This window comes from Herpailurus yagouaroundi, unplaced genomic scaffold, assembly GCF_014898765.1.
Source record: "Herpailurus yagouaroundi ecotype Mexico unplaced genomic scaffold, PumYag 188, whole genome shotgun sequence".
NCBI lineage: Eukaryota > Metazoa > Chordata > Mammalia > Carnivora > Felidae > Herpailurus > Herpailurus yagouaroundi.
The window spans coordinates 32,176,998-32,202,745 of record NW_024412419.1 but is presented as its reverse complement, the minus strand read 5'-3'; the positions used below and the strand labels follow the sequence as shown (position 1 = coordinate 32,202,745).

Genomic DNA, 25,748 nt, shown 5'->3' with positions numbered 1-25,748 from the left:
GCTGTAGAGGCGCGGGGCCACGCCCTCGGCGGGCGGCGCGCGCGGGAACTCCTTGAGCGAGCGGCTCAGCGGCTTGGCCTTGCCGTGCGCCTGCGCCGCCGCCTCCAGCTTGTAGGCGCCGCTGCTGCCCGCAGGCGACGTGGCGCTCTTGGGCAGCGGCTGCAGAGGGTGCTCGGGCCGCTCGGCCTCCATGGCGAAGCTGACGGGCCGGAGGAAGCAGATGTCCAGGCTGGACTCGGAAGAGGCGGGCGAGCAGTTCTCGAAGAGGGCCGGGGCCTGGAACGGCTCCTCGTCGTACGGCGCGGGCAGCGCGAAGATCTCGCCGCCGTACTCGAACTCCTCGTAGCCCGCGGGCACGAAGCCGCGGGCGTCGGGCAGGAGCTCGGCCGGGGCCCGCAGGGAGCGCTCCACGTTGCCCAGCGGCTCGGCGGGCGAGGGCTCGAAGTCCATCTCGGGGATGGCCTGCAGGGGCCCGGCCAGCGCCTTCACGTCCTGCTCGGCTGCACAGAACTGCGCTGGCGCCAGGAGGCTCTCGGGCCTCTCGTGCTTTCTGCCCTCCATCTCCCACTCGCTGGGCTTCCCGGGCTGCATGCTCTCCATCAAGCTTTGCTGTTGTTGGCTTTTCTTCACTGGAGGCATCAAATGTCTGTAAAAAAGGAAACAGTACAAAAAGAGGTGTGCTTACGGTTGGTTAGTTCAGGCCGCTTCCCAAGCAGCGCGAAGCCGGGAGCAACACGGGAGCCAGATAGCACCTAGGCGCAAAACTGCCAGGTCCTCTCCTCTCTGCCCTCCCCGGCGTCTACGTGTGTCACCGACCAAGCTCCGTAGGCGTCTCCAGCCAGGGAGTCCCCACGAGCCCTGGTCCCCCACGTGGGAGGGTGAAAATGCCATCTATAAAGCGGATGCCTGAAGTATCCGTCTGAGCAAGAAGGCTCTGCGCAGAGATGGCTGGTGAGCCAGGATGGTCATCACTCCACATATGGACGCTCTTACCCGCCCACCACGTGTCCAGAGCCCCAAGATGCCTCCTTTCTCTCCTCTCCCTTTTTTGCCCTAGCAATATGATACAAAGTAATGGAAAGAACTTTTATTCGACTCCTGGACCTACACGCTTAAGAACAATTATATTCCTCGATGAAGTCAGTGTGGTACAAACTTGAAAACTGTTGAATCTGGATGATGGTATGTGGGGTTCCCTGTACACTTTTGTGTATATTTGAAGTTTTCATAAGAAAAAAAACTAAAAAATTCCTTGTGGCTATAGAGCATGCTTTTAAAAGTTGTCTCAAACTTTCACCCACAAAAACATGACCGAAATGAAAAGGCTGTCACTCTGAATATGCCCAATTTCATGGAAGGATATTTTGCTTAATCATGAATAACGAATAATTTACATAGGATATTAGGGTAGCACACACATCACATTGGATGTGATTTGCCAGTTCTGGAAGGTAACAGCCAGGCAGATGTGAGTGGAGGACTACACACTGACCCAGCCTGATTGTTCTACTCGTTTATTAATCCTACCACAAAAATGCATTAAAAATACAAATGTAAATGCTGAGTATCTTTCTCTGGTGATACTCTGGTGAGTATCTTTCTCAGGTGAAAATGAGGTCTCCCACTTTCAAAGGTGAAAAGAAATGATAAATGAAATGCTGACCTAACCTGAATTGTCTTTTAACTTGGAAAATTGTTGAGTTTTTTACTGGCTATTTTCCCAACACAGAGTCCAATGGCAGCCATTTTTTTCGGGCTAGATATAATCTCTAGGGATTTCATTTGGGGGCTCTGTTTGTTTCACTTCAAAGATCATTCTCATAAAAGCTGAAGTGGGGGCACCTGGGTGGCTAGGTCAGTTATGCATCCGACTCTTGATTTCAGCTCAGGTCATGATCTCATGGTTCGTGAGTTTAAGCCCCGAGTTGGGCTCTGCACTCATAGCGCAGAGCCTGCTTGGGTTTCTCTCTGTCCCTCTCTCTGTGCTCCTACCCCACATGCTCCTGTGTGTTCTCTCTCTCTCTCTCTCTCTCTCTCTCTCTCTCTCTCTCTCAGCGAGCCCAACACAGGGCTTAAACTCACGAACCTTGACATCATGACCTGAGTCGAAGTCCAATGCTCAACCGACTGAGCCACCCCATTGCCCCTGGAATTTTGAGTTTTGGTTCCCCTTATCTTTCCAGAAAAATTGGTTTCAAAAGTAGCCAAGTTGACTTTATCCTTATCCTTTAGAGGTAAAGAGTTCCAGATACATAAATGGCCTATTCCTTAATGTAAAAATCATCAAGAAGTTTGCTCAATAAGAATCCAGCTTAGTGGGGGCACCTGGGTGGCTCAGTCGGTTAAGAGTCCGACTCTTGGTTTCAGCTCAGGTCATGATCTCACGGTGTGTGAGTTCGAGCCCTGCATCAGGCTCCGTGCTGACAGCACAGAGCCTGCTTGGGATTCTCTCTCTCTCTCCCTCTCTCTGCCCCTCCCTCACTCACTCTCTCTGTCTCTCTCTCAAAAATAAATAAAACTTAAAAAAAAAAAGAATCCAGCTTAGTGTGCTAGAGGATTGTATGCAGAGACTTTAAAAAGCTGTCAAATACATCCACTGCACAGAAAAACTTTAAGAGAAGCTGTCACAAGTGGAGAAAAGAGCTTATGAAGTCCTTTTATGAAGAAGCTTCAAGGGGAATCAGGAGGACTAAACTACACTCTCTGTGCATCACCTCAGGCCTATTTCTCTTTTCAGAGCCTGGAGTTCCACTCCCCCCTGACTGGGATTCTCTCCCTCTACTGTACCTTTTGGAGAACGTAAGTAGGTTCCCACCCTTCTGAGGAGCTATAAGATGTCTTCCTGTCTTCTTGCAGCACTCTCTTCCACCCAATCACTGTCCAAACCCAAAGAGACTTAAGTTGTAGATGGAGGGTGGTTATGTGTGGTAAATTTTTAGGAGTAGCCGTCAGCCTCTAGGCCTGCCCCTTGACATTAGCCTTCCTCTGGGATCCAAGTTTTGCGTCAGCTGCTTGCCTGCCCATATAGGCCTGATGGGGCAAGAGAGAGGAGAGTCCTGTAGATCATACTCCTCGTTCAGGCTGTCCTGCTACCCCACACAGACCACTTGGCACCCAGGGCCTTGCCATTAGCATTTCCACAGCAACAGGTGCTTACGTGACAGCAGGGCCAGAGCTGGGAGCAGAAGGGTAGGGTTGCAGCATCTCTTCTGAGTGGATCCCGCTGTCGCGGACAGCCTCAGGGCCTGCAGTGGGGGAAGCATCTTGTCCAGTGTTTGCACACTGGGAAGCCAGGCCTTTGTACAGCTTCGCCATGGATGACCTATGAGAATAGAAGTAATCATTTTCAGGGTGTACATTGGGAAATTGGCTCTGAACACACAGATTAGGACAAGAAAGATAAGGAGACAACATTTCTTAGATGAAGCTCATCTGTGAAGTTCTCTCTCTCTCTCTCTCTCTCTGGCCCTCTATAAACAAGGTTGTTTACATAACAGTGTAAGCTAGATGCTGGGCAAGAATAAGGATGCTGATTAATTGCCTGAATTAAGTTTGGGGGAAAGGGGTGGTATAGGAAGATAGCCCCCAGACCAGCATCTTTTTCCGGTCTCAAACACCCACAGAAATTATTCTGTTTTCCTCATTGATTGGAATGAGGTTGAAGGAAATCCAGGTCATTAGAAAGTTCTGCTGTAGATTGCTTCTGTTCCCTCTGAAGCCCAGATTCTCCCCAGTCAGCCCTTTTTGTTTCTTTTTAGCATTAATTTGTTCAACCACCACCCCTCCCTTATTTGTTTTGTTTTTATCCATAGCACTTATCACTATCTAACTTACTTATTAACTTGCTGTCCAGCCCTAGAAAGTGAGTTCCATGTGGCAAAGATTTTTGCTTGTTTTGTTCATTGCAGTATATTCAGTGCATAGAGCAATGCCTGATGCATAGTAAGTGCTCAATAAATATTTGTTGAATCAATGAAAGAACCCACATTCTGGCCTTTAAACTGCATTTTTTTAGTCTGGCAAGCTTAGGGAAACAATTTCAATGGTTAGTAACATGAGATAAGGGGGTCTGCATAAGTATTAGAGTAAAACTGTTTATTTTTCTGAGGTAATTTCCCCCAGGTAATAGGTACCTCCCTCCCTATAGCCAGCCTGGCCATCTCATTCCCCACCTCTTCTCTGTTCTCTTCTACCTCCTGTCACTGCATTTCAGCCACTTTCAATACAGTGCGGTTACTTGTGACAGGTACCCACATTGTCTGTATTCTTGTTCTTAGAAACCTTTGATAAACCCTCTAAGCAGCACCATCAGAACCTTACTTCTTGAGCTTTTTCCGTTTCTGAATAAGCAAATCCTCATTGCATTGAAACAGCAGGGTGTAATGCGAGATAAATACTCGAAGGCGCTGAACACACACCAGAAGTAGATAATAGTCAGGGTGTTCCTGCTCTGTGAACTTCAGGACATTCTGGATGGAGGAAAAAAGGAAGCAGCATTGCATAATTAGAATGAAACATTTTGTCTCTTGTACCCTTTGCCTCCATCTGTTGTGAGCGTTTGGTAGCCATTTAATCAAAACAACAATACATATGGCCAATCTAATTGGCTGAAAGGTTAATCTTAATCTAATTAATCTGAAAGGTTAAACTTGACGTTCTCTTTGTCCATCCCACCAAGGGAGACTAATAGTCATCATTGTTCCTGTTTTGGCTGGATGTAAACATAGGCTAATTCCATCTGAAAAATTTGAAGGATCTATTCATTAGATTTTTGAGGTAATGGAGCCATTCTAACAATTACTGTCTATAAGCAATGCCTTATAACCCAAATAAGTCAGACTAATGGTGAGAATGTCAGACATCAAGGGGAGGATGTTTATGATCAAACCTGGTCTGGTGGTCCCTACTATATCGCCTACTGTGTGGTAGTGGAACATGCATGTTCGTTGGATCTGGAAAGCTAATGTGTATTGAGTCTTCCTATTGCCAAGTACTAATCCCTTTACATATTCGTTTTCTCATTTAATGTTTACCACAGATAGATTAGATAGGTGCAATTATTATCTCTGTTTAACAAATAAGGAAATCAAGGCACACCGAAGTTAGGTAATCTTCATTAGGCCACACATCTAACAAGTAGCAGAGCCAGAATTTGAACTCGTCAGACAGTAGAATCGGGGCTCTCATTTATCATACTGCTTGCAAGACCTGGGTTTGAGCCCCAGATTTTTTCACCTATAACATGTGTTAACTTGAGCAACTTACTTAACTTCTTTGGCTCTCTATTTCCTTATCTAAGCAATGGTAATAATACCTCTTTCATGGGATTATTGAAAACATTAAATAAGATAATTTAATTTATTGTGAGAAGATCTTAAAATCTAAAGCCACATATAATTGAAAGTCTTCTTTTTGTTTTCAACGTTTTTTCTTTGTTTTTTTGGGGGTTTTTTTTTATATTTTTGGGACAGAGAGAGACAGAGCATGAACGGGGGAGGGGCGGAGAGAGAGGGAGACACAGAATCCGAAACAGGCTCCAGGCTCCGAGCCATCAGCCCAGAGCCTGACGCGGGGCTCGAACTCACGGACCGCGAGATCGTGACCTGGTTGAAGTCGGACGCTTAACCGACTGCGCCACCCAGGCGCGGCAAAAGTCTTCTTAATAGTGATACTGGACTACTTCTACCTGAGATAAATCCCAAGCATTTCTAAGATGCTTTCAACTGAATTACTTAGGAAAATCAGTCAGCAATTAAACCAGAATAGGTGGATGTTAGAAATAAGAGGGACTGGTAGGGATGCTGGTGAGCCTTTCTCTCAACTCTACTTCCTCCAAGGGGCTGCAAGCCCTGTGGAAAAATGATGTGCAGAAGTCACCTCATCAACTTCTTCATGCTTTGTCTGTGACATAAGACATAAGCAATATATGGCAGGCTCTTGGACTCAAGCCAAAAGAAAGTAGTCAAAGAGCAGTTAAATGGACAGGTTACATAGATACTTCTTAGATGCCAGGGATGGGGATGGGGTAAGAGTTTAGGGGTACATTTAGATGGCTGTAGAACAAGATGGAAGGGACTCAATAGGTACTTAGAGTCTACCAGGAGCTTCTATAGAAAGATCCTGGATCAGCAGAGGTGGTGATTGCTGGTAAATGAAGATAGAACTTCAAAGGCAGACATCATGAACCAAAAATTTTTAGACATTGAGATTGTGGTTCGTACTACAAGGTAGGCATGGGATAATCATAGCAATCTAAATCATTTAATTACTCTTTAGAAATACCAATGATTCTTCCTTGACCCTTTACAGTGTTTCTCATTTAGAAGCCAAAAATAGTAGTTTAGCTTGAAAGTCATCTTGGTGGCTTCCCAGCCACGCCTACCTGCAGATGTATCAGGTATTCAGGGATGCGCTGGACTATGTGAAAAAACAGTGTGTAGATGTCAGATTTAATCTCTTCGTCACCCTGAATGAAAGAAAGGTAGAGTCACTCTTCAGTGTCCCTCCGGCTCTGGCTGCAGAACCCCAAAGTCAGTCCTACCAGAGTAGGCAGAGTTTTTTATTCCCAGAGCATTTTCTTTCTCTAAAGTGTCATGGTCCTTCATTGGATAGGCCACTTGTTCAGAGACATGCTCAAGGAGACAATTCTTCTGTAGCAGGGAGCATATCATATCATTCTTTCGAATCCACCCAACTTTCCAAACAACCCCCTCCCTCCCCACTACTCTTGTTAGCACAGTGCTGGACACAAGTGGGCACTCAATAAATTATAACCAAGTTGAATAAATTCATTCAGGTTCTCTTGTAAGTACTCATTACAGTGGCTTAGTAATAGGCCCTAAGGGTAGACTGGAGCCTCATGAGGGTGGAGACAGAGTATAACTAGAAACTGGTCAGCCGGGCTGGCAGAGCAAACATGTTGGACTCTCCCCATGTCCCTTTCTTTCCCTCCCTTTCCCTTCCCTCTCCTCCCCTCCCCTTACTTTCCTTTCCTCAAATATTTGATGGGCGCTAACATGTGGTAGGCGTTATACTTATAGGGTTGAGAGTAGTTGGGGCGGGGGGTGGAAGTAGAATGTTAATAAGAAAGAGACCCTCACCTCTCGTGAAACTTGATTAACTCTTAACTTTAGGCTTCTGATAGAGTTTCTTCCTATTGACCTAAAATAACTAGAATTGTTAGATATTTATATGTGCTTCTTGAGCACCTACTATAGCATTGCAGTAGCAATACTTAAAGCTACATGATTAGAACCACTTTATGATCTTATAAACTGACACAGGATGATTTCAGTTTAATATTCAGATTCAAATTGTACCTGGAAAAAAAAAAACCCTCATAGAGCATGCAAGCTGTGGCCTGAGGATCTCTGCTTAGAACACCTGTTTGCTTTGTGTAAACTTCCAGTGCAATAGAACAGAGAGTCAGCGAGGCAGGGCGTGGACCAAAGCACTGGCATTCATCCTCGAGTGGGCTCCTTTAACTCCAGGTAGGGTGTCAGGGACTCTGTTGGAGCCATTCCTCAGCTTGGAAGACAAGCTGAGTGCGTGTGTTGTGTTCCCCTAGGTGGATGAGCAACTTCCGACAGATATACCTGTAACCAAAGGGCAGTACACACACAGAGTCACCTTACCTCCTTCAGAACAACAACATGAACCAAAGAGATGCATTCAGGTAGGTCCCTCAGGTAGGCAACATAATAATCCAAGAAATTATTCTTAAAAACAAACACAAAAATGCATGGTAAGACTCTGGACACAGGAATGATAGCAGCTAATATTTTTACAGTCGTGTGTTTCACAAAGGAGTACTTTGCAGAGATTATTTTGACCATTTAATGTGTTCGTTAATATGTTTTGGGGGGTTTTTTAATTCATTTTTTTAAACTTTTTGGTTTTAAGGCAAATATCCCTATGAACTTGAGAACCAAAATTCAATAATCCTGCTTTCATGAGAGAAAGTGAAAAACCAATGCAGCGGAGAGGGGTCATGTAAGTTGAAAATTTTTTTGTGTGTGTTTATTTATTTATTTTGAGAGAGATAAAGGGCAGAGAGAGAGGGAGAATCCCAAGCAGACTCCACACTGTCAGCACAGAGCCCAACGCAGAACTCGATCCCATAGAACTGCAAGACTGAGACCTGAGCTGAAATCAAGAGTCGGACACTTAACCAACTGAGCCACCTAGGCACCTCGAAAAAGTATTTTTAAATTGTTAAATGATTAAAATGCATATTTCGTTTTTAAGTTACTTTTCATTTCAGTCATCTGCATCCAGTGAGGAATGTTGTCCAACCCACCTTCCGGTGTCTAGACCAGTGATTCTCAATTTTTGCCACTAATTGTATATTCCCACCATTTGTTTATTCTTCTATGCAGTATGCCTTCAAGAAAGCAATTTTCAGCTTCCAAAGTTATATTCCCACAGATATAACAACTCTCAGCCCAAGAAAGCATACTGAATACAAACAAGTAAAAGTGCTATTAGAGGGATTGCATTATATCCATACAAGTAAATAGTTTGTAAACTATACAAGTAAATAATTTGTGAACTTTGTCTTGTTACCTACAGTTGAGAATCACCAATATACAGAATTTGATTGCAGGCTAACTATGGCTTGCAGACCAATTTTAGTTAGCCCACACAATATATTTTTTTAATGTTAATTTATTTTTGAGAGAGACAGAGAATGTGAGTGGGTTAGGGACAGAAAGAGAGGGAGACACAGAATCCGAAGCAGGCTCCAGACTCTGAGCTGTCAGCACAGAGCCCGATGTGAGGCTCGAACTCACGAGCTGTGAGATCATGACCCGAGCCGAAGTCAGACTCTCAACCGACTGAGCCACCTAGGTGCCCCTCACAATATTTTTTAAATAAGAAATTTCATACAAAATTCTTGATTTCTAGTGTCTCTTAAAATATCAGATCTGGAAACTCTAGTCCCTTCTTCCTGGATAATAATTGGATAATATTCCTTGTAGAAAAGCATATGTGCTCCACTTAAGCTCACCTCCCAGCAGTCCATACTGTATTACACTCCACTTATTTCCACTGATTTATATCACTACCTGGCCCCGTAGGCATTTGAGTTTGCAACCTCTGGCCTGGGTCATACTTTCTTTGTAGAACATTACAGAGATTTCAAAACTTAGCACTCTTCTCCAAAAAGTGAAAATAAAAAACATTCAAGACAAACCACTGCCTATCACATTTTTAAATACCGCTAAGGAATGAAATTAGGTGAGAAATACAAGCACATATACAAACCCCCCTATAAAAATGTTGGATGGATGGCTATGTATAGATAGATAGATAGATAGATAGATAGATAGATAGATAGATAGATAGACAGACAGACAAATACACACACACACACTTACATGCATACTCAATGGGCCGTTCTACATAGTACAGGGGAAAGTGATGGGCTAGAGGTTAGGAGACTTGGGTAACAGATCCATGACTGCCTAGCTAGCCGGGTGATTTCAGCAAAGTCTTTTAATGTCTCTGAACTTTATTTCGTTATCTGTAGAGTGAGGAGGTTAGACTAGATCTCAGCAGGTTTCCTATCTCTGAAAAATCACTGGTTTGAGGTTCTCCATTCAGAGAAGCAGACAAGAGAGACACAGGTGCATGTAATTCAAGTTTATGCAGGATTTTTTTTTTTACAACTTACCTCATCATTTGTTAATTTAAGGAATAAATCTCCAAGAACTCCTTGGCGTGGCCACTTCAAGACCCTTTCCTGCAGAGCATGGAGCAAATCGAGGTGCTGCTGGACAAGGTACCGTAAAGAACCAGGGAAGAGGCTTGAAACAGAATAGAGATAGGATCACACAAACCAGGTGTAGAGAAGAAAAGAGCCTATAAGAACATATGCAGGAGGTCCCATTTTCCCAGTCATTCAAAATATTCTGAGCTCTGCATTCAGGATTTTTTTTTTTTTTAAAGTTTGCCATTGTAGACCTCACAGAAAATATCCTCAGGATGTAAAAAGACCCATTAGCAATGGTTCCTACACAAATCTATATTGTACTAATAAGGAGCATATCACTTGAATGGCTTTTTTTTTTAAGCTTATTTTTTTTAGTAATCTGTACACCCAATAAGGGGCTCAAACTCACAACCCTGAGATCAAGAGTCACACGCTCTCCCAACAAAGCCATCCCGGCACCCCTTGAATGGCCTTTTTAAAGCCAAACTGTTACTCTCTCATTTATGTGACAGTGGAAATTCTCAGGGAAATCTTTTCCAAAATTTTAAAGTTATTTCCACTTGATGTGCAAAATAGTCTATTCTAATTAGTGTTGTAGACAACAGCACTGAGGTGGCACTTGGTCATTCTTAGCTACTGGGTAAGAGACTGATTTAGGGAAGAAGGAAAACTTGTTTAAAGCTGGCAACTAGACGCTCAGGGGACAGGCATATGAAAGTGTTCATTTCCCTTCCCTTCATTATCCAAGAGGAAAACTGAGCAAGGACAGAGACTTGCCTGGGAAGGCTGTAGACCAGGCCTGGCCTGTTACTCCCAGGAGTTTCACAGAGCCCCTTCCTACTCTCACAGCCCTCTCCCCCATCCCTTAGTGTGCCTCTTTTTTTGTCTGTTTGTTTTTGTTTTTTGGTTGTTTTGTTTTGTTGTTTTTTCAGAGGAAATGAAGGGAGGAGAAGTGTCAGAGAAGGACACAGTGGAGAGGAGAGAGAGAAAGAATCATGGGAGGAAGAAGGGGGTGGATGGAGAAGAGTGGGACAATCAGAGGCCTATGGGAACAAGGATGCAAACTGCAAGGAAATGGAGTCTTGCTGGGCTACAGCAGGGATCTGAGCCCTAACTTGGTGACTTATGGGAACTGAAAGTAGGTTCCCTTGTGTTTTGAAGACCACACGTTTAACAAAGATGAAAGTGCTGGCCTGCTTGTCACCGAGAGCTGAGCTTACGTGGATATTTCTCCAGGGTCCAACGAGAGTAAGTTAGTGGACAGTTGGTGTGCTTTGTCCACCCTGAACAAGCAGACCTTTGTTGAGAACAGTAGAAAGACCATCAGTTTGGTAAGAGGTCTTTCAACCCATCTCCAAGGAAAGCAAAGACTCCCCTGGAGCTATAGCTCAGAGAAGACACACAGATTGGAGAGGGTACCCAGCCCCCTGTGAAAAGATACAAGGCCTCCTTCATTCCTGCCTTTTCCCCCTCCACCTCCTGTGCCACTGGTCTCCGCATATGCAAAGCCAGCTAGTCTGCGCTTCCTGAGCTCTTATGGCTGGCATAGTGGGCTTAGGAGATCTAAGTGATCCCTGTCTGGATCAGAGGGAATTTGGAGGAGAGGCTAGGAGACAGTCTGACTGGGAGGAAACCATAACATTGCTGGAGGAAAGCACAACTGATTGAACTGAACAAGTGAAACACTGTGCCAGCAAAAGGTCTAGATGTGAAAGATTTCTCCCCACCCAAGGCTTCCATGGCTTCCGGTGATATTCCTGATGTGACACTGAAAGCTGTTAGGGCCCCACACCATGGTAAGATCTGACTTGGAGATAGGTTGTCCTTTTAGGTTTTGTAATATCTCTTAGATTACCCCTTTCCTTTTTTTCTCTCTTTACTGATCTCCTGGCCTTGCCTAGCCTCACCTGAGCTCACCTTCTTTCTCTTTCTTTTGAGACAGCTGCCTTCTGCTACATGGTGATCAGTGTACTTGCAGAGTTGGAGAGCTGGTAACTTGGTTGGAGTCCAAGTACCTCCTGGACTGTCCACTGGGGTAACAGAGATTTCAGGGTGAGGGATGAGGGTCAGAAAAGGCTAATGCCCCCATCAAGTATTATGGAAACACATAAGTTACAGGAAGAACAATGACTTGTGGTGGGTTCTTCACCAAATATTGGGGAAAAAATGTTCTATTTAATCAGGTTATTATTTGAAATTGGAGACGAGTGTGGAGAAAGTGAGCCAGGAGATGGAGAACAGAGAGAGAAAGAAGGCAAGCAGTATAGACACACACACACATAACCTATTTCACTGTTTTGCCTAGAGCCAGACGTGATTCTCAGAAGCAACTTTTTCATGAAGATGAAAGTATTCAATGCTCAACTTCTTATCTGTTCCTTACCAGGAGTGAAATTACGGCAACGTGAATTTGTTTATTGTTTTTTAAAACCTTCAAGTGATTTCAACTCCCACACTACAGTACTTAAAAACAAGGGAAATAAACTAAAAGCAATGAAAGAAAACCCAACTATAGTTTCTTGCTCTTGCCAGTTCAATTTTAGGCCAAAATAACTCCTGAGTTTCAGCAGCAGGATGTGACCCAATCTGACCCGCGTGGATAATGAAACATTCGCCACCTGGTGGTGATCTGTAGCACACTGAGTTCTTGGTGGATGTGGCGCTGGAGTTTAGCTTATAAAACTAACTGGCAGTCAAGTCAAGCTGACTTTGCCCCTCCCTACAAGTATTCAGACAGACAGGACTATTTGATCCTGAGCTTATAATTCTATCTATAGAGTGAATCAGACCAGAAAAATCCAAGAACTCCAACTTCTGTGATCCCCCAGCAAATGAACAACAGCCCACATGTTCCACTCAGACCTCCGCTGGTAGCTTGTACCACTGCAGTTTCCAGCCCAGAAGCAGGGCGGGCTTGAAACAGGCTGAGGAGGCTCTTGAAGGCTTGCCGCCCCCCCCCCCCACCCAGGGAAATCCTAAAGTTGTATCTTAAAGGTTTGAGAAGATGTGGCAACCTCAGTTTTGAGTGTCAGGTTATAGTTACGGTGAGTTTTATTTTCACCCCCAGGTTACTTTTCAGCAGGAGCAGAAAGTGCTGAAGCCTTGCAATGTGTGATGGGAGAGATAGGAAATGTTACTAACTTATTTTCATCTTTACATGGGGGAAAATGTCAGTAGAGAAAAGGAATAATCCCATTCTGCTATGTTTTCATTCAGCTGGTCTATTTAAGGCACACACGGAGGCTTCAGAAAAGCTTAGAAAAAAAAAGAAATGTAGTCACTGAAGGAGGATAATGGAAATCTAACCCTAGGGTGGAAAAATGGCAACACTGCAAAGCTCAGAACTAGAATCTTTATATTAGTAAGACTGAGAGTATCAACTTAAAGCTTTTCTCATCTTGATCTATGAAAAGAAGAAAGAGGGTCAGCTTAGTAAATAACTAACATGCATAGCATCATCATGGATATCAGGAATAACTTATCTTACTTTCATGGAATTTTGTATAATAGTTTTAATTTTTTTTTTAATCTCAGGATTTGGGGGAGATTAGTCCTTCCTCAGCAATGGATCATAGGAGAACATCTTAGACAAGAAGGAAGTGACGGCAAGTCGAAGAGAGCTTCCGTGAGCCAAGCACATTTCTAGCATCCCTACCTGACAAATCAGTTGAGATCTGAAGTAAGAACCTGTGGGCTGTTGAAGGGAAGCGTAAGTTGTGAAATGGGAAGAAACAGAAAGTCTGCTTCTGGCTGAGAAACTTGATATAGTGCTTGTCAGTCAGGTGACGTCTTTGAAACTACAAGGTCCTTAGAGAAGTGGCATGATGTGGAAAGATCACAGGGACAGGGGTACACAAGCCTGGGTTTGAATTCGGGCACTAATTGGCCATGTGGCTTTAAACCCCCCTGGACCTGAGTCTCTTCATCTGTAAGACAGGGTTCACAGGGTTCTTGTGAAGGTTTCATGAAGTTATGACTGAAATGCCTAATTACTGTGATCCAAAATGAACAATTCTCTCTCCTTACCCCATCCCCAAATTTTCAGGGACAAGGAAGAGAGGCTGCTGGCTTAGTATCTCAGATGTGGAAGCAAAACCACACCCAGAGGTAGACTTGCCTTTACATTTGATTCATATGTAAGATTGGAGTCTAGCAGGGGAATTAAGGGGCCAGATGGGGAAGGAACAACCAGCAGGAATCTAGGTGGCCACTGAGAAAAGGTGAAGCCTGGTCCAGGGCCTCCAGTGGTCAGAGCTTTCACCATGTCACATCACCCTTTCTGTCCCTTGTTTTCTATGCTTTGTTTACCTCAGTTTTGCAGTAAAATAATTCTTGAAAATAGTCAAGTCACTTTTGAGTTTGTCAGGGAGTATCCCCTCATCTCGGCCATTTAGCTAGGGGAAGCTTTGTGCTCTGGTGACTAGGTACCTTGTTGGTAGCCACAAAGCCAAGTAAAATGAGGGGATGGAAAAGAGCAGGAAAATTTGACAATTAGGGGCTTCCCTAGATAGATTCACAATATGAACCATCAGTGTCTATTACCTGATAGCGTATTTAAACAGGTAATGCTACGTTTATCTATAATAGGCCATAATCTAGACTTTCCAAGCTTTTGGATTGACCTTTTCCTCAACTAATCTGGATTATTCCATCTTCATCACATTAGTCCTTTCCACCAAACCAGAGTTTCCTCCTTCCTACTTTTCTCAATGGAGAAGAGGCGGAGAAAATAGAAAGATTATGGACAGATACCCGTCAAAAGAGTGTTGTAATCTTGGGGCCAGCATGCTCCAGACCCTGTGGAAGCACTGCCCCACAACACACACACCATACACACACACACCACATACACACACCACTTGTGCACCATTCGGTACTATGGGACCACCCGAACAAATGAGAAAGATCCAAGTCCCAGGGTTAACCAGCCCCATGCCATTTATCTGATGGCCACTTAGTGCTTTCAGACCTCCCTGCGTCCATTCCCTTACACCCCCCGTGAGACCTGTGGTTCCCACGAGAACATGCAGATGTCAACAGAGAGCAACATCTCCCTCACTGTAGCATTTATTTTCCCTTTAGGTTCTTTACAGACATGCCAGGGATACTGAAGGCCCCAGAGACTATACTCAGTTTCTTATCTAAATTTGTGACTTGCCAGGGGTTACCTGCTATCACTGCCTACGCTCTTTTCAAAGACTATTCCTGGAACTCCTCACAGGTCCCAGAATTCCCCAAATGGAAACAATAAACAACTTACCTTAAATCTTAAGCAATCTGAAAAAGGAAAGGCAATGAATACATGGGTACCTTCTCTCTTTGGAATTCCTCTTTCCATCTGACCCTTGGAACGTTGCCTTGATCTTCAGGATCAGAGAGATGTTGATGACGTATTTTCTTTCCGATTCAAGCAGTTCTAGAGCCACGGTCTGTCTTTTAGCTTTAAAAATAAATCAAAGAGGGAATTTTTGTCAACCACTCCTTCCCAAAACTCTGTTAAATTATAGAAAGCAATAAAAAGACACTAAACCCAATAAAAAGAGACATCGGCAAATTTTTGGAAGATGAAAAACAGAATGGAAGCATGGTAATTAATTCAGCAGAGTGAGGGCACAAAACCTTGGTGTTCTCATCTGCAGATGGAAAATCTGCTAAGAAGCAGAAAGGCTCAAGAAGTGGAGGCACCAGGCGCCACAGAAAGTGTAATTTAGGAGCAATGCTGAAAACAGGAGACATGGTCTACATAAAGTGCAATTGAACTTCCAGGCCCCTCCCCCCATGCCACATGGCTTCCTCATTTATGCCCCATGCAAAAATGGGAAAAACTAAACTAGAGGGGCCCTTATCTCTGGGGTCTGGACTAAAAACATCAGAGAGGAGAAGGAAGAGTTGAGATGCCAAAAGGAAAACAAGGGAACTCAGAAGGCTTGTGTCCTTCTGGAGGAACAGGGAGACCCCCCCCCCCCGCCCCCAGCCCCTTCCTCTGGAGGTCTTCCCACAATGCCAGTTCCCACTCCTGCCACTCTTCAGGCAGGAGACTGGAGGATCTACCACTGAAGAAATGGAACTCTCCAAGGAATAAAGACCTACAGACACTGACATAAGGAAGTCACCTATCAAAAAGTTAATTTGCCACCCGATTAGCCTACAGTGAAGCCCATTTCCTGATAAGCTTGGCCAATATAGAATTTTGCAGTTTCTTTTTATTTAGAGCTGTATGTATATGAAGAAAAAGGTATTTACCCATTAGGAATAAATAGAGACAATGCAGGAGATGGAATGTATAGCATGGTGACTATGGTTAATAATATCATATTGCATAGTTGAAAGGTGCTAAAAGAGTAGACATGAAGTTCTGGCAAGAAAAAATAAAAAGTGTAGTTATGTATAGTGACAATGTTAACCAGACTTACTGTAGTGATCATTTCACTGTATATACAAATATCAAATCATTATGCTGCACATCTAAAATTAATATAATGTTGCATGTCAATTATATATACCTTAATAAAAGAGACAATGGAGAAACAAAACTTTTTAAAAATCCTACAGTTAATACCTCAAAGAGGTACGAGAAAAACATTCTAATCATTTAATAGTTACATGATGCTAGAGGCGCCTGGGTGGCTCAGTGAGTTAGGTGGCTGACTTTGGCTCAGGTCATGATCTCAAGGTCTGTGAGTTCAAGTTGCACATCGGGCTCTGTGCTGACATCTCAGAGCCTGGAGCCTGCTTCAGATCTATGTCTTCCTCTCTCTCTGGCCCTTCCCTACTTGTGCTCTGTCTCTCTCTCTCTCTCTCTCTCTCTCTCAAAAATAAATAAACATTAGGGGAAAAAAAATTTTAATAGTTACATGATGCTGGTTTTTTTGTTTGTTTGTTTTTTGTTTTTGTTTTGTTTTAAGAAAAGAGAACACTCCAGAAGAAGGAGGAGGAGAAAAAGAAACTTTTTGGCATTTTTTCAAAGATGAAGAGTGGAAAGTAAAGTCAAGGAGGTTTCCTGCCTTCTTCCCTACTCCCCCACCCCCAAAACAAGAAAGACATGTTGAAGAAAAATAGACTAGAAAACGATGGTAGTGGAGAAAATCCATGAGACCCAACATCAAATTAGTAGAAGTTTCAGAGAAAAGAAAGAAAATGGATGAGAGCATATTATCAAATGAATAATAGAAAAAAAAAATACCAGGACATTCATTTCTAGAGGAAAGAGCCCATTGTGCTCAGCGTAATTAATGAAAAAGACTCTCACACCGCTGTGACACTTCAGCACACCAGAGGTAAAGAGAAGATCCTAAAAGTTACCAGAGAGAAAAATCCAGTAACATACAAAGGACTGGGGATCAGAGTGGTACTGGGCTTTCCAACAGTAACATGAGGAATTAGAACACAATGGAACAATGGCTTCAAAATGATGAGGGAAAAAGATTTTATATTCACCTAAATTATCAACAAAGTATGTGGAAGCTACTGGACAATAGGTTCCATCAAACGAGAAGTAAACCGAGAAACCAAGAAGGACACACAAGATAAAAACAAACAGGAATCTAGCATAGAACTATGAAGGGAATTCCTAGGAAGAGTGGGAAGTCCCGGGAAGGCAGCAGTGCAACAGGCCAGCACGGAGCAGGAGGACAGAGGTCTCAGACGAATGCTTCTGGGGAAAAGAAGAAAAATGTAAATGAAAGATTTTCCATTACACTGCTAAGAAAAATTAAAGAAGACCTATGTAAAGGGAGACATATACCACATTCTTTGATCGGAAGACTCAATACTATCAAGATGTAAATTCTCTGCTAATTGGAATAAAAAGAACATAGAGTCTAGAATTAGACCCACCCAAATGTGATCACTTGACGTTCTCTATGCAATTCAGTATGGAAAGGAAGATATTTTCAATAAAAGGTGCTGAAGCAACTGAATAATCACATGAGGAAAAAAAAGAATCTGGACTCCCTCACACCATACATCAAAATTTATTCAAGATTAATAGATTGGGGCGCCTGGCTGGCTCAGTTGGTAGAGCATGCAACTCTTGATCTCAAGGTCATGAGTTTGAGCCCCATGTTGGGTGTAGAATTTACTTAACAACAACAACAACAACAAAAGATAAGTAATAGATCTAAATGTGAAAGCTAAAACTATAAAGATTTTAGAAGAAAACAAACTAGAATATCTTCACAACTTTGGGATAGGTGAAGATCTCTTGGAAGGACACATAAGTCATGATCTATTTAAAAAGTTTAAAATTGGGGTGCTGGGGTGGCTCAGGCAGGTAAGCATCAACTTCAGCTCAGGTCATGATCTCACGGCCCGGGGGTTGGAGCCCCAGGTTGGGCTCTATGCTGACAGCATATGGAGCCTGCTTTGGATTCTGTGTCTCCCTCTCTCTGCCCCTCCCCCGCTTGTTCCCTCTCTGTCTCTGTCTCTGTCTCTGTCTCTCTCTCTCTCTCTCTCTCTCTTTCAAAAATAAATAAACATTAAAAAAAATTTAAGTTTAAAATTGATAAACCTTATCAAAGTTAAGAGCATCCATTCATCAAAAGAATATTAAGAAAGTGAAAAAGCAAGCCACATACCGGAATTAAATATTCTCTGCACATACATCTAAGAACTCATATCCAAAATATATTAAGAAATCCTAGTAATTGATAATAAGAAGAGGCACTTCATAAAAGAAGATGTACAAATAACCAATTAGCATGCGAAAAGATTTTCAACATCATAAGTCATCAGGAAAATGCAAATTAAAACTACAATATGATACCAGTTACACCCCCATGAGAATGGCTAAAATTTCAAAGACTGACCATACTAAATATTGGGAAGGATGTCAAGCAACCAGAACTCTCAGACATTAGTGGTAGGAGTATAAAATGTCCCAACCTCTTTGGAAAACTGTTTGATGTTTTCTTTCAAAGTTAAGCATAATCCGGGGCACCTGGGTGGCGCAGTCGGTTAAGCGTCCGACTTCAGCCAGGTCACGATCTCGCGGTCCGTGAGTTCCAGCCCCGCGTCAGGCTCTGGGCTGATGGCTCAGAGCCTGGAGCCTGTTTCCGATTCTGTGTCTCCCTCTCTCTCTCTGCCCCTCCCCCGTTCATGCTCTGTCTCTCTCTGTCCCAAAAATAAATAAAAACGTTGAAAAAAAAAAAAAGTATAATCCTATCCCAGAATCTAGAGATTTCACTTCTAGGTATACATCCAAGAGAAATGAGGGCACACATCCAAAAAAGACTTAGATGAGAATATTCATACCAGTTTTATTTATAATGGTCCTACACCGGTAACAGTCCAAATGTCCATCAACAGGAAAATAGATAGGCAAATTGTGGTAAATATATTCCATGTGATTGAACTACTGAATGAAAGACACATAGTGTATTGAGAGAAAGGAGTCTGACTCAAAAGAGTATACATTATATTATTCCCTCCATATGAAGTTCCAGAACAGACAAAACTAATTTATGGTGACTGAAGTCAGAAGAGTGGTTCTTCAGGTGCATGAGAGAGCTCTCTGAGGTAACAGAAATATTATATATCTTGATCCAGAGAGTGATCACAAGGGGATATACATACATACATAAAAAGTCAATAAGCTTAAACTTAGGTTTTGTGAATTTTGCTTTATGTAAATCCACCCTCAGTAAAGTACTGATAAAAAAAAAATAGCAGCATAAACTGGTTTCAAAACACAGAAGCAAGTACCAGAAGAAACGGTGAAAACAATTTAAAGGGGTTGCTGCTTTCTTCATAATAAACCTTTCGGTACTCTTTATTTTTTCATGTGTTTGATAATAAAAATTAATTTTTGAAAATTACCTTCCACAAAATAGCCAGAGGGAAATGCCATTATGTGCCATATAATAGGTGTTCAGTAGCAACTAGTGATAGAAAGGAGAGGAAGGAAGGAAACGAGGGAGGGAGGGAAGACAGACCTTGATGCAGTATCTGGTATTTTGGTGGCAGACTTCCGATCCAAGATGCACATAGGGAAGATTCTGCGTCACTGACAAAAGAGTTCACAAAATTCTGCCCTCTTCTCCACCACCTTTATGCCTTTTTTCTCCCAAAGCACTGCATTTCTAGATGTCATCGATCCCCAGAATCAAGGTGGTGGTCCCAAGCCTGCCATGTGACCTCGGGTGAGTCCCTTCCCCTCTACAGGCTTTAGTGTTCATCTGAAAAGAAAACTGGAGACCAGGTGGTCTCATATCTCCACTGAATCTAAATTGCAAGAATTGTAGCCTGTAGGCTTCCTGTTCTTCAAACTTTCGGCCTGCATTCCCCTCTAGGGCTTACCAGCTAAAGAGGTTTCGCATAAAACATTTTCCAGAGAACTGTGCCTGGGCTGGCCAGCGTCCTTGAGTTTATCTGGGTGGTCTTTCGTGACATATTCTTCTCCCCATTCTTTACCATCCTTGGGCTGCCTCCACACACCAGATGAGAGATGGCCCTTGGGCTGGATATCAGCCGAAAGACAAGGCTTAAGGTTTTCTTCCGCTTCAGGAGTTGTTGGGTTCATTCCTGAAAAATAGCACCCGCCATCAATATCTGAGTTAAAAAAAAAAAAAAATTGTATTTGTTGTTAACGGTTAAACAGTATGCCCCTGTTTGGGTATAACTACCCCCTCCACTTGAGGATTAAATACATCAACTAAGGATTAAAGTTTCCACAATTACAAAGGATCACCTCTGTTTCTGGCCTATACATCCTTATTCTTTGTATGTAGTTTCTACTAACCTAAGGCACTTTAAAAAATAAATTTATAGGGGTGCCTGGGTGGCTCAGTCAGTTAAGCGCTGACTTTGGCTCAGCTCATGATGTCACAGTTCGCGGGTTTGAGCCCTGCATCAGGCTTTGTGCTGAGAGTTCAGAGCCTGAAGCCTGCTTCGGATTTTGTGTTTCCCTTGCTCTCTGCCCCTCCCCCACTCAGGCTCTGCTCTCTCTCAGATAGAGAGAATAAATAAACATTAAAAAAAATTAAAACATTTATATAATAATATATTAATTTGTAATAGTATACGTTGACTCCCTGTATCTCCTTCCTTTTAGGTGAGCACACCAGAGAAAAAAATACAGAAGAAAGATGCCAAACACAATGTTTTTTTGTGGAATTTGTCTTCCTTGGTCCTGATAATGGTAAGGTGCAAAAAGGAAGGAGGAATGGAGGGAGGGAAGATGAAATAATTTGTAAAATACTGGTGAATTGTCTATTAAGCAAATAACTTTTAAATTAAATAAACTATAAAATGTGTCCACAGAAAATTTAGGTCATGCTACGTACGTCTGTAGGTTTCCCGTGAATGTTATTTCATTGATAATTGAAATGAGCCAGAAAGAACCAAGGATTCTGGCTTTGTCTTAAACATCCCGACCCATTCTCGCTCCTTGGGTTTAACTGAGTCACTGACCTACCCCACCATTCATCTCAGATTCTTAGTAACCATAGTGCTTTCTCTTTGCCTGAGTTCTTTCATGCCTGCTTTGGGACTGAGGGAGTAGAAACAGGAAAGGTAAAAGCAGGGAAAGGGTATACTTGCTAGAAGAGAAGAGAACTAAAAACAGAGCCACTTACCAGGACCCATCATCCCCTTCACATTACTGTCTCCTACATGCATGGATCGGGACTCTTGAGCTGCAGAGGAAGGAAAGCTTTCAATCAGTACTCATTCCACTAACATGGGCTGGCACCTTCTATGAGCCAGACATTGGGGACAGACTCAAAGTTGACAGTTTACTGAAAGAGACAGAGCAGTAAAAAAAAATAATAATAAAATCTCAATGTAGTGGCAAGCACTATTTTCCCATCTGTAAAAAGATATATTAAGTGGCATTTACCTCATAGACTACCGTAAGAATTAAATCAGTTATTATGTGTAACCTATACACAGTAAGAGCTAAATTATTATTTAACTATGATGGAGAGGATGGTGATGATGGGAAGAGTGGGAATAACGCTGCTCATATGTAAGTCAGACCCTGTCACTCCTCTGCTTAGCCCTCCAATGGCTTCCCATAAGCCAGAGGCTATATAATGACCATTAGGCTCTAAAATATCTGCTCCCTTCCCTGCCTGGTGTTTCCTTCTTTTTTTAAAACCCCATCTCCCCTTGTCTCCCTTGTTCACTCTGCCTTAGCCCCACAGCTCCTGTTCTTCCTTGAAATCTTGGCTGTGTTCCCACCAGGACCTGTTCCCTTTCTTCCCTATGGTATGCAGGAGCTCACTTCCTCACTTCCTTCAGGTCTTTACCGGGCACCCTCTCTAAAATTACACCTGTGTTTATTTTCCCCCTTATCACTGACAAACTACATATTTTATGTATCTTGTTCATTGTCTGCTTCCTTCAGAACAAAGGCTCCAGGAGGGCAGGAGTGTTTGTTGTTTTGTTCACTACTATCTCCCACCATCTAAGTCAGTGTCTGGGATGATGGATGGATAGGAGGAAAGACGAATGGGTAGTGGAAGAGTCAGCACCTTGACTGCAATCTCCTAAGAGAGTCATAGCAGCAGCTACGAATCAACTATGTTATATAAGCTACCTCTGTTATAACAGTGGGGGAAGGAGGGTTACCATCACGCAGCTAAATGAACTCCATCGAGCACTTTGCAAGTTATTATTTTAAACCTTTTGTCTTGTGAACATGTTCAACTTCCCCACACTTGGCATCGATCTGCCCTCTACTTTCCAAGGCTGTCCTGTATTCTTTCCTAATAAGATCATCCTTTTACATCATGTTCTTCATGACATGGAGCAAAGAAAATAGAACCCCTTGTGATGAACCCCCTCATTCCCCAGATGGATCAGGGAGTTTTGCCAAGCTGCACCTACTGGTCTCAAAAGTAACTACTCAAAGAGGTAAAAAAACAAAAACAAAAACAAAAACAAAACAAAAAAAACTTACAGAAATAAAAGCAAATCCATACTTAGAAGTTATACTGAGTAAAATCCATCTGATTTAGGGGCGCCTGGGTGGCTCAGTTGGTTAAGCCCTGGACTTCGGCTCAGGTCATAATCTCATGGTTTGTGGGTTCGAGCCCTGCATTGGGCTCTGTGCAGACAGCTGAGAGCCTGGAGCCTGCTTCAGAATCTGTGTCTCCCTCTCTCTCTGCCCCTCCCCTGCTCACACTTTGTCTCTCTCTGTCTCTCAAAAAAAAAAAAAAAAAAAAAGTTAAAAAAAAATTTTTTTAAAGCCATCTGATTTAGATTGATTAATGAAAGAAAGAGAGAGCGCTTGTGAGTGAGGGGCAGAGAGAGAGGGAGAGAGAGAGAATCCCATGAGGTGCAGACAGAGGGGGAGAGAGTGCAGAGCCCAGAGCAGGGCTTGTGCTCACTCAATGCGGAGCTCAAACCCCCAAACCCTGAGATCATGACCTGAGGCTAAGTTGGTTGCTTAACTGACTGAGCCACCCAGGCATCCCCTGATTTAGATTTTTAAATTTAATTATGCAGAACATATTTACTGTCTATGAATATATTGTTCCTTCAGCCATAAGGGTAGGAACCACCAGCACTGCCACTGAGGAGGTTGCAATTGGTTCAGAAGCCCTTGAGACTCTTGGAGATTTTCTAGATGTGACAAAAACAAAAAACAAAAACAAAAACGAGAGATCAAGAGAGAGAGAGAGAGAGACAGAGAGAGAGACAGACGGGACAATTCCTCTAAACAACGTTAATGTCTGCATTCACTCTCCTGTGTAGAAGTGCTTTGCTGGACATTGCTGAGCATACAGAAGTGTAGCAAACGTGGAACTGGACATGGTTACAGATAGATGGAACTGGATGGAAAGCCAGTTTCTTTAGGACTGCCCAGGAACAGTTTTCTAGCATCTGTTCTATCATCCCTCAGATCAGAGATGTGCTAGTGACTGTCAGCCAACGGACAGCACCAGCTCTGGCTATCCAGCGCCCCCCAAAAAGAAAATCTTTCAGTATATGTGCTGCCGAAGCGAGCACAAAAGAAAATCTTTCAAATTGGGCAGATCTCCTGGTCTCTTAGGATGCTCTGGATTCTTCTAAATTCCAGTTATTGGAGGAAAAATTTTGAGCAATACATCATTTTCCTGTAATAAGGATGGAGGACAGGGGCACTGGGTGGCTCAGTCGGTTGAATATCCAACTCTTGGCTTCGACTCAGGCTCATGATCTCACGGCTCATGGGTTCAAGCCCCGTGTTGGACTCTGCACTGACAGTGCGGAGTCTGCTTGAGATTCTATCTCCCTCTCTCTGCCCCTCACCACCCCCCCAAAATAAATACATAAGCATTAAATAAGATAAGGATGGAAGACATAAACCCATGCTCACTATTACTTAAGCTCTAGGAATCCAGGGGAAAGGTTGGCTTTTTCAATATGATTTGCAAAATGTACCTTTTTCATAGGCCTGAGAAGTCAAAAGGTTTGTAAAGTCTTCACTTGGAAGAACAGGTTCAGGGATATTGATTGAACGGAAAGGACTTCCTTGTGCTTGAGCAGGCCCCGCCTGTGAGCCATGTTCTTCTTTTTGAGTTTTCCTGGGGAAGGGAAACAAAGGGTGTTAATAACTGAGGGGTTCAGAAGAGAATCAGTTCAGAATAATCCAAGAAAAATTCCAAATTATTAGGTTGAACCATATAAAATTGCTGTTTTTGTAAATTAAAAACATATATTAGCAATTTTTAGGGTTCAACTTACTTCATCGCCAAAGCTGGGGAAAGATTTCAAATATGTATAAATCACATCCTAACCGTACCACCTATATTTTTATTTTTCTGTTACTGGCTTCCTTGTCATCAGGATCTTGAGAGTTTGCCATGGCGACAGTCTGCTTGGGATGATGTACATTCTCTTAACAAAACAACACAAAAGGTCCCGGGAAGCAGCAGATCTTCAACGAAAAACAATAAGCCAGTCTCCAGGGTCACACAGTTATTATTGGCATATTTCTATTTAAAACGTGATAAGTTAAAAACATGACAATGATTACCGCATATGTTTAATGGTGAGGCTTAATTGATTCAAATGGTTGAGCTATTAATTTTCAATGGTAGAAGTAAACTAGTAGCATTAGAGAAATTTTAGAAAATGAATAAAAAAAGAAAATCACTGGTGACCCCAGTATCTTAACACACCAATCATTATTTTAAAATCCATCTTTGTTATTTTACATTTTCACAGTTTAAATAAATTCTACATACCATCTTCTATCATTTTCATTCCACTTCCTATTATATTGAGTCCATGTAATCATCACCATCCATCTTTAATATCAACCAACTTCTTCTTTTTTAAAAATTTTTTTATGTTTATTTATTTTTGAGAGAGAACATGTGCAGGGGAGGGGCAGAGAAAGAGAGAGGGAGACACAGAATCCAAAGCAGGCTCCAGGCTCTGAGCTGTCAGCACAGACCCTGATGTGGGGCTCGAACCCATGAACTGCAAGATCATGACCTGAGCTGAAGTCGGACATTTAACTGACTGAGCCACCTAGGCACCCTAATATCAATCAACTTCTATGATTCTATAACCTCCATCACATGCTGACCCACAGATTCCATCAGCATATAGACAGTTAGCTGTATACTGATAGCAGGGAAGGTGTTCTGGATGCCACTGGATAAGCCATTGCTTATGGCTTTGCCTTTCACCAATTTTTTGTAAGACACTCACTTGGCTTTAACTTTCCGAGATTCTCTTCGCTTTTCCTGCTGAAGCTGTTCAATTTTCTGTTGCATTTCTTCCTGTTTGGAAGTGATGGCCTGAATCATTGACATGGCATTGCTCAGCTCTTCCTAAAAAATAGGAATTGATACATATTTAATCTAGTAAAAGAGATAAAAGGATATAACATGGTATATAATACATATTTTAATACATATTTGTTGAATGAATGAATGAGAGATGAGCATCTTACTTCTACTGTGGCCTATAATTTTAACACAGAGATACAAGAAAGAAAAGCATGAAATAGATATTTTTTGCCTGATAATTAATGAATAGACCAGGAGGAAAAATTCTTATATTTGCCTGCTACATGAAAAGGTATTTTCTACTTCTG

At 42.6% G+C, this 25,748-nt stretch overlaps 1 protein-coding gene across 1 annotated transcript in view; it reads right to left on the bottom strand.

Annotated features, from left to right (window-relative positions):
- The window catches only part of ARHGEF33 (Rho guanine nucleotide exchange factor 33), a 75,453-nt gene that overhangs the window by 14,026 nt on the left and 35,679 nt on the right, over positions 1-25,748 (bottom strand). Inside the window, exons 6-16 of the mRNA XM_040496881.1 lie at positions 25,361-25,482; positions 24,083-24,225; positions 21,289-21,348; positions 20,012-20,236; positions 15,026-15,155; positions 9,677-9,809; positions 7,635-7,718; positions 6,383-6,466; positions 4,321-4,469; positions 3,158-3,322; positions 3-646 (exon numbers count right to left, since the gene is read on the bottom strand). Of these exons, the coding sequence (XP_040352815.1) occupies positions 3-646; positions 3,158-3,322; positions 4,321-4,469; positions 6,383-6,466; positions 7,635-7,718; positions 9,677-9,809; positions 15,026-15,155; positions 20,012-20,236; positions 21,289-21,348; positions 24,083-24,225; positions 25,361-25,482 (1,939 nt within the window). The remainder of the gene's footprint in view (positions 1-2; positions 647-3,157; positions 3,323-4,320; positions 4,470-6,382; positions 6,467-7,634; positions 7,719-9,676; positions 9,810-15,025; positions 15,156-20,011; positions 20,237-21,288; positions 21,349-24,082; positions 24,226-25,360; positions 25,483-25,748) is intronic.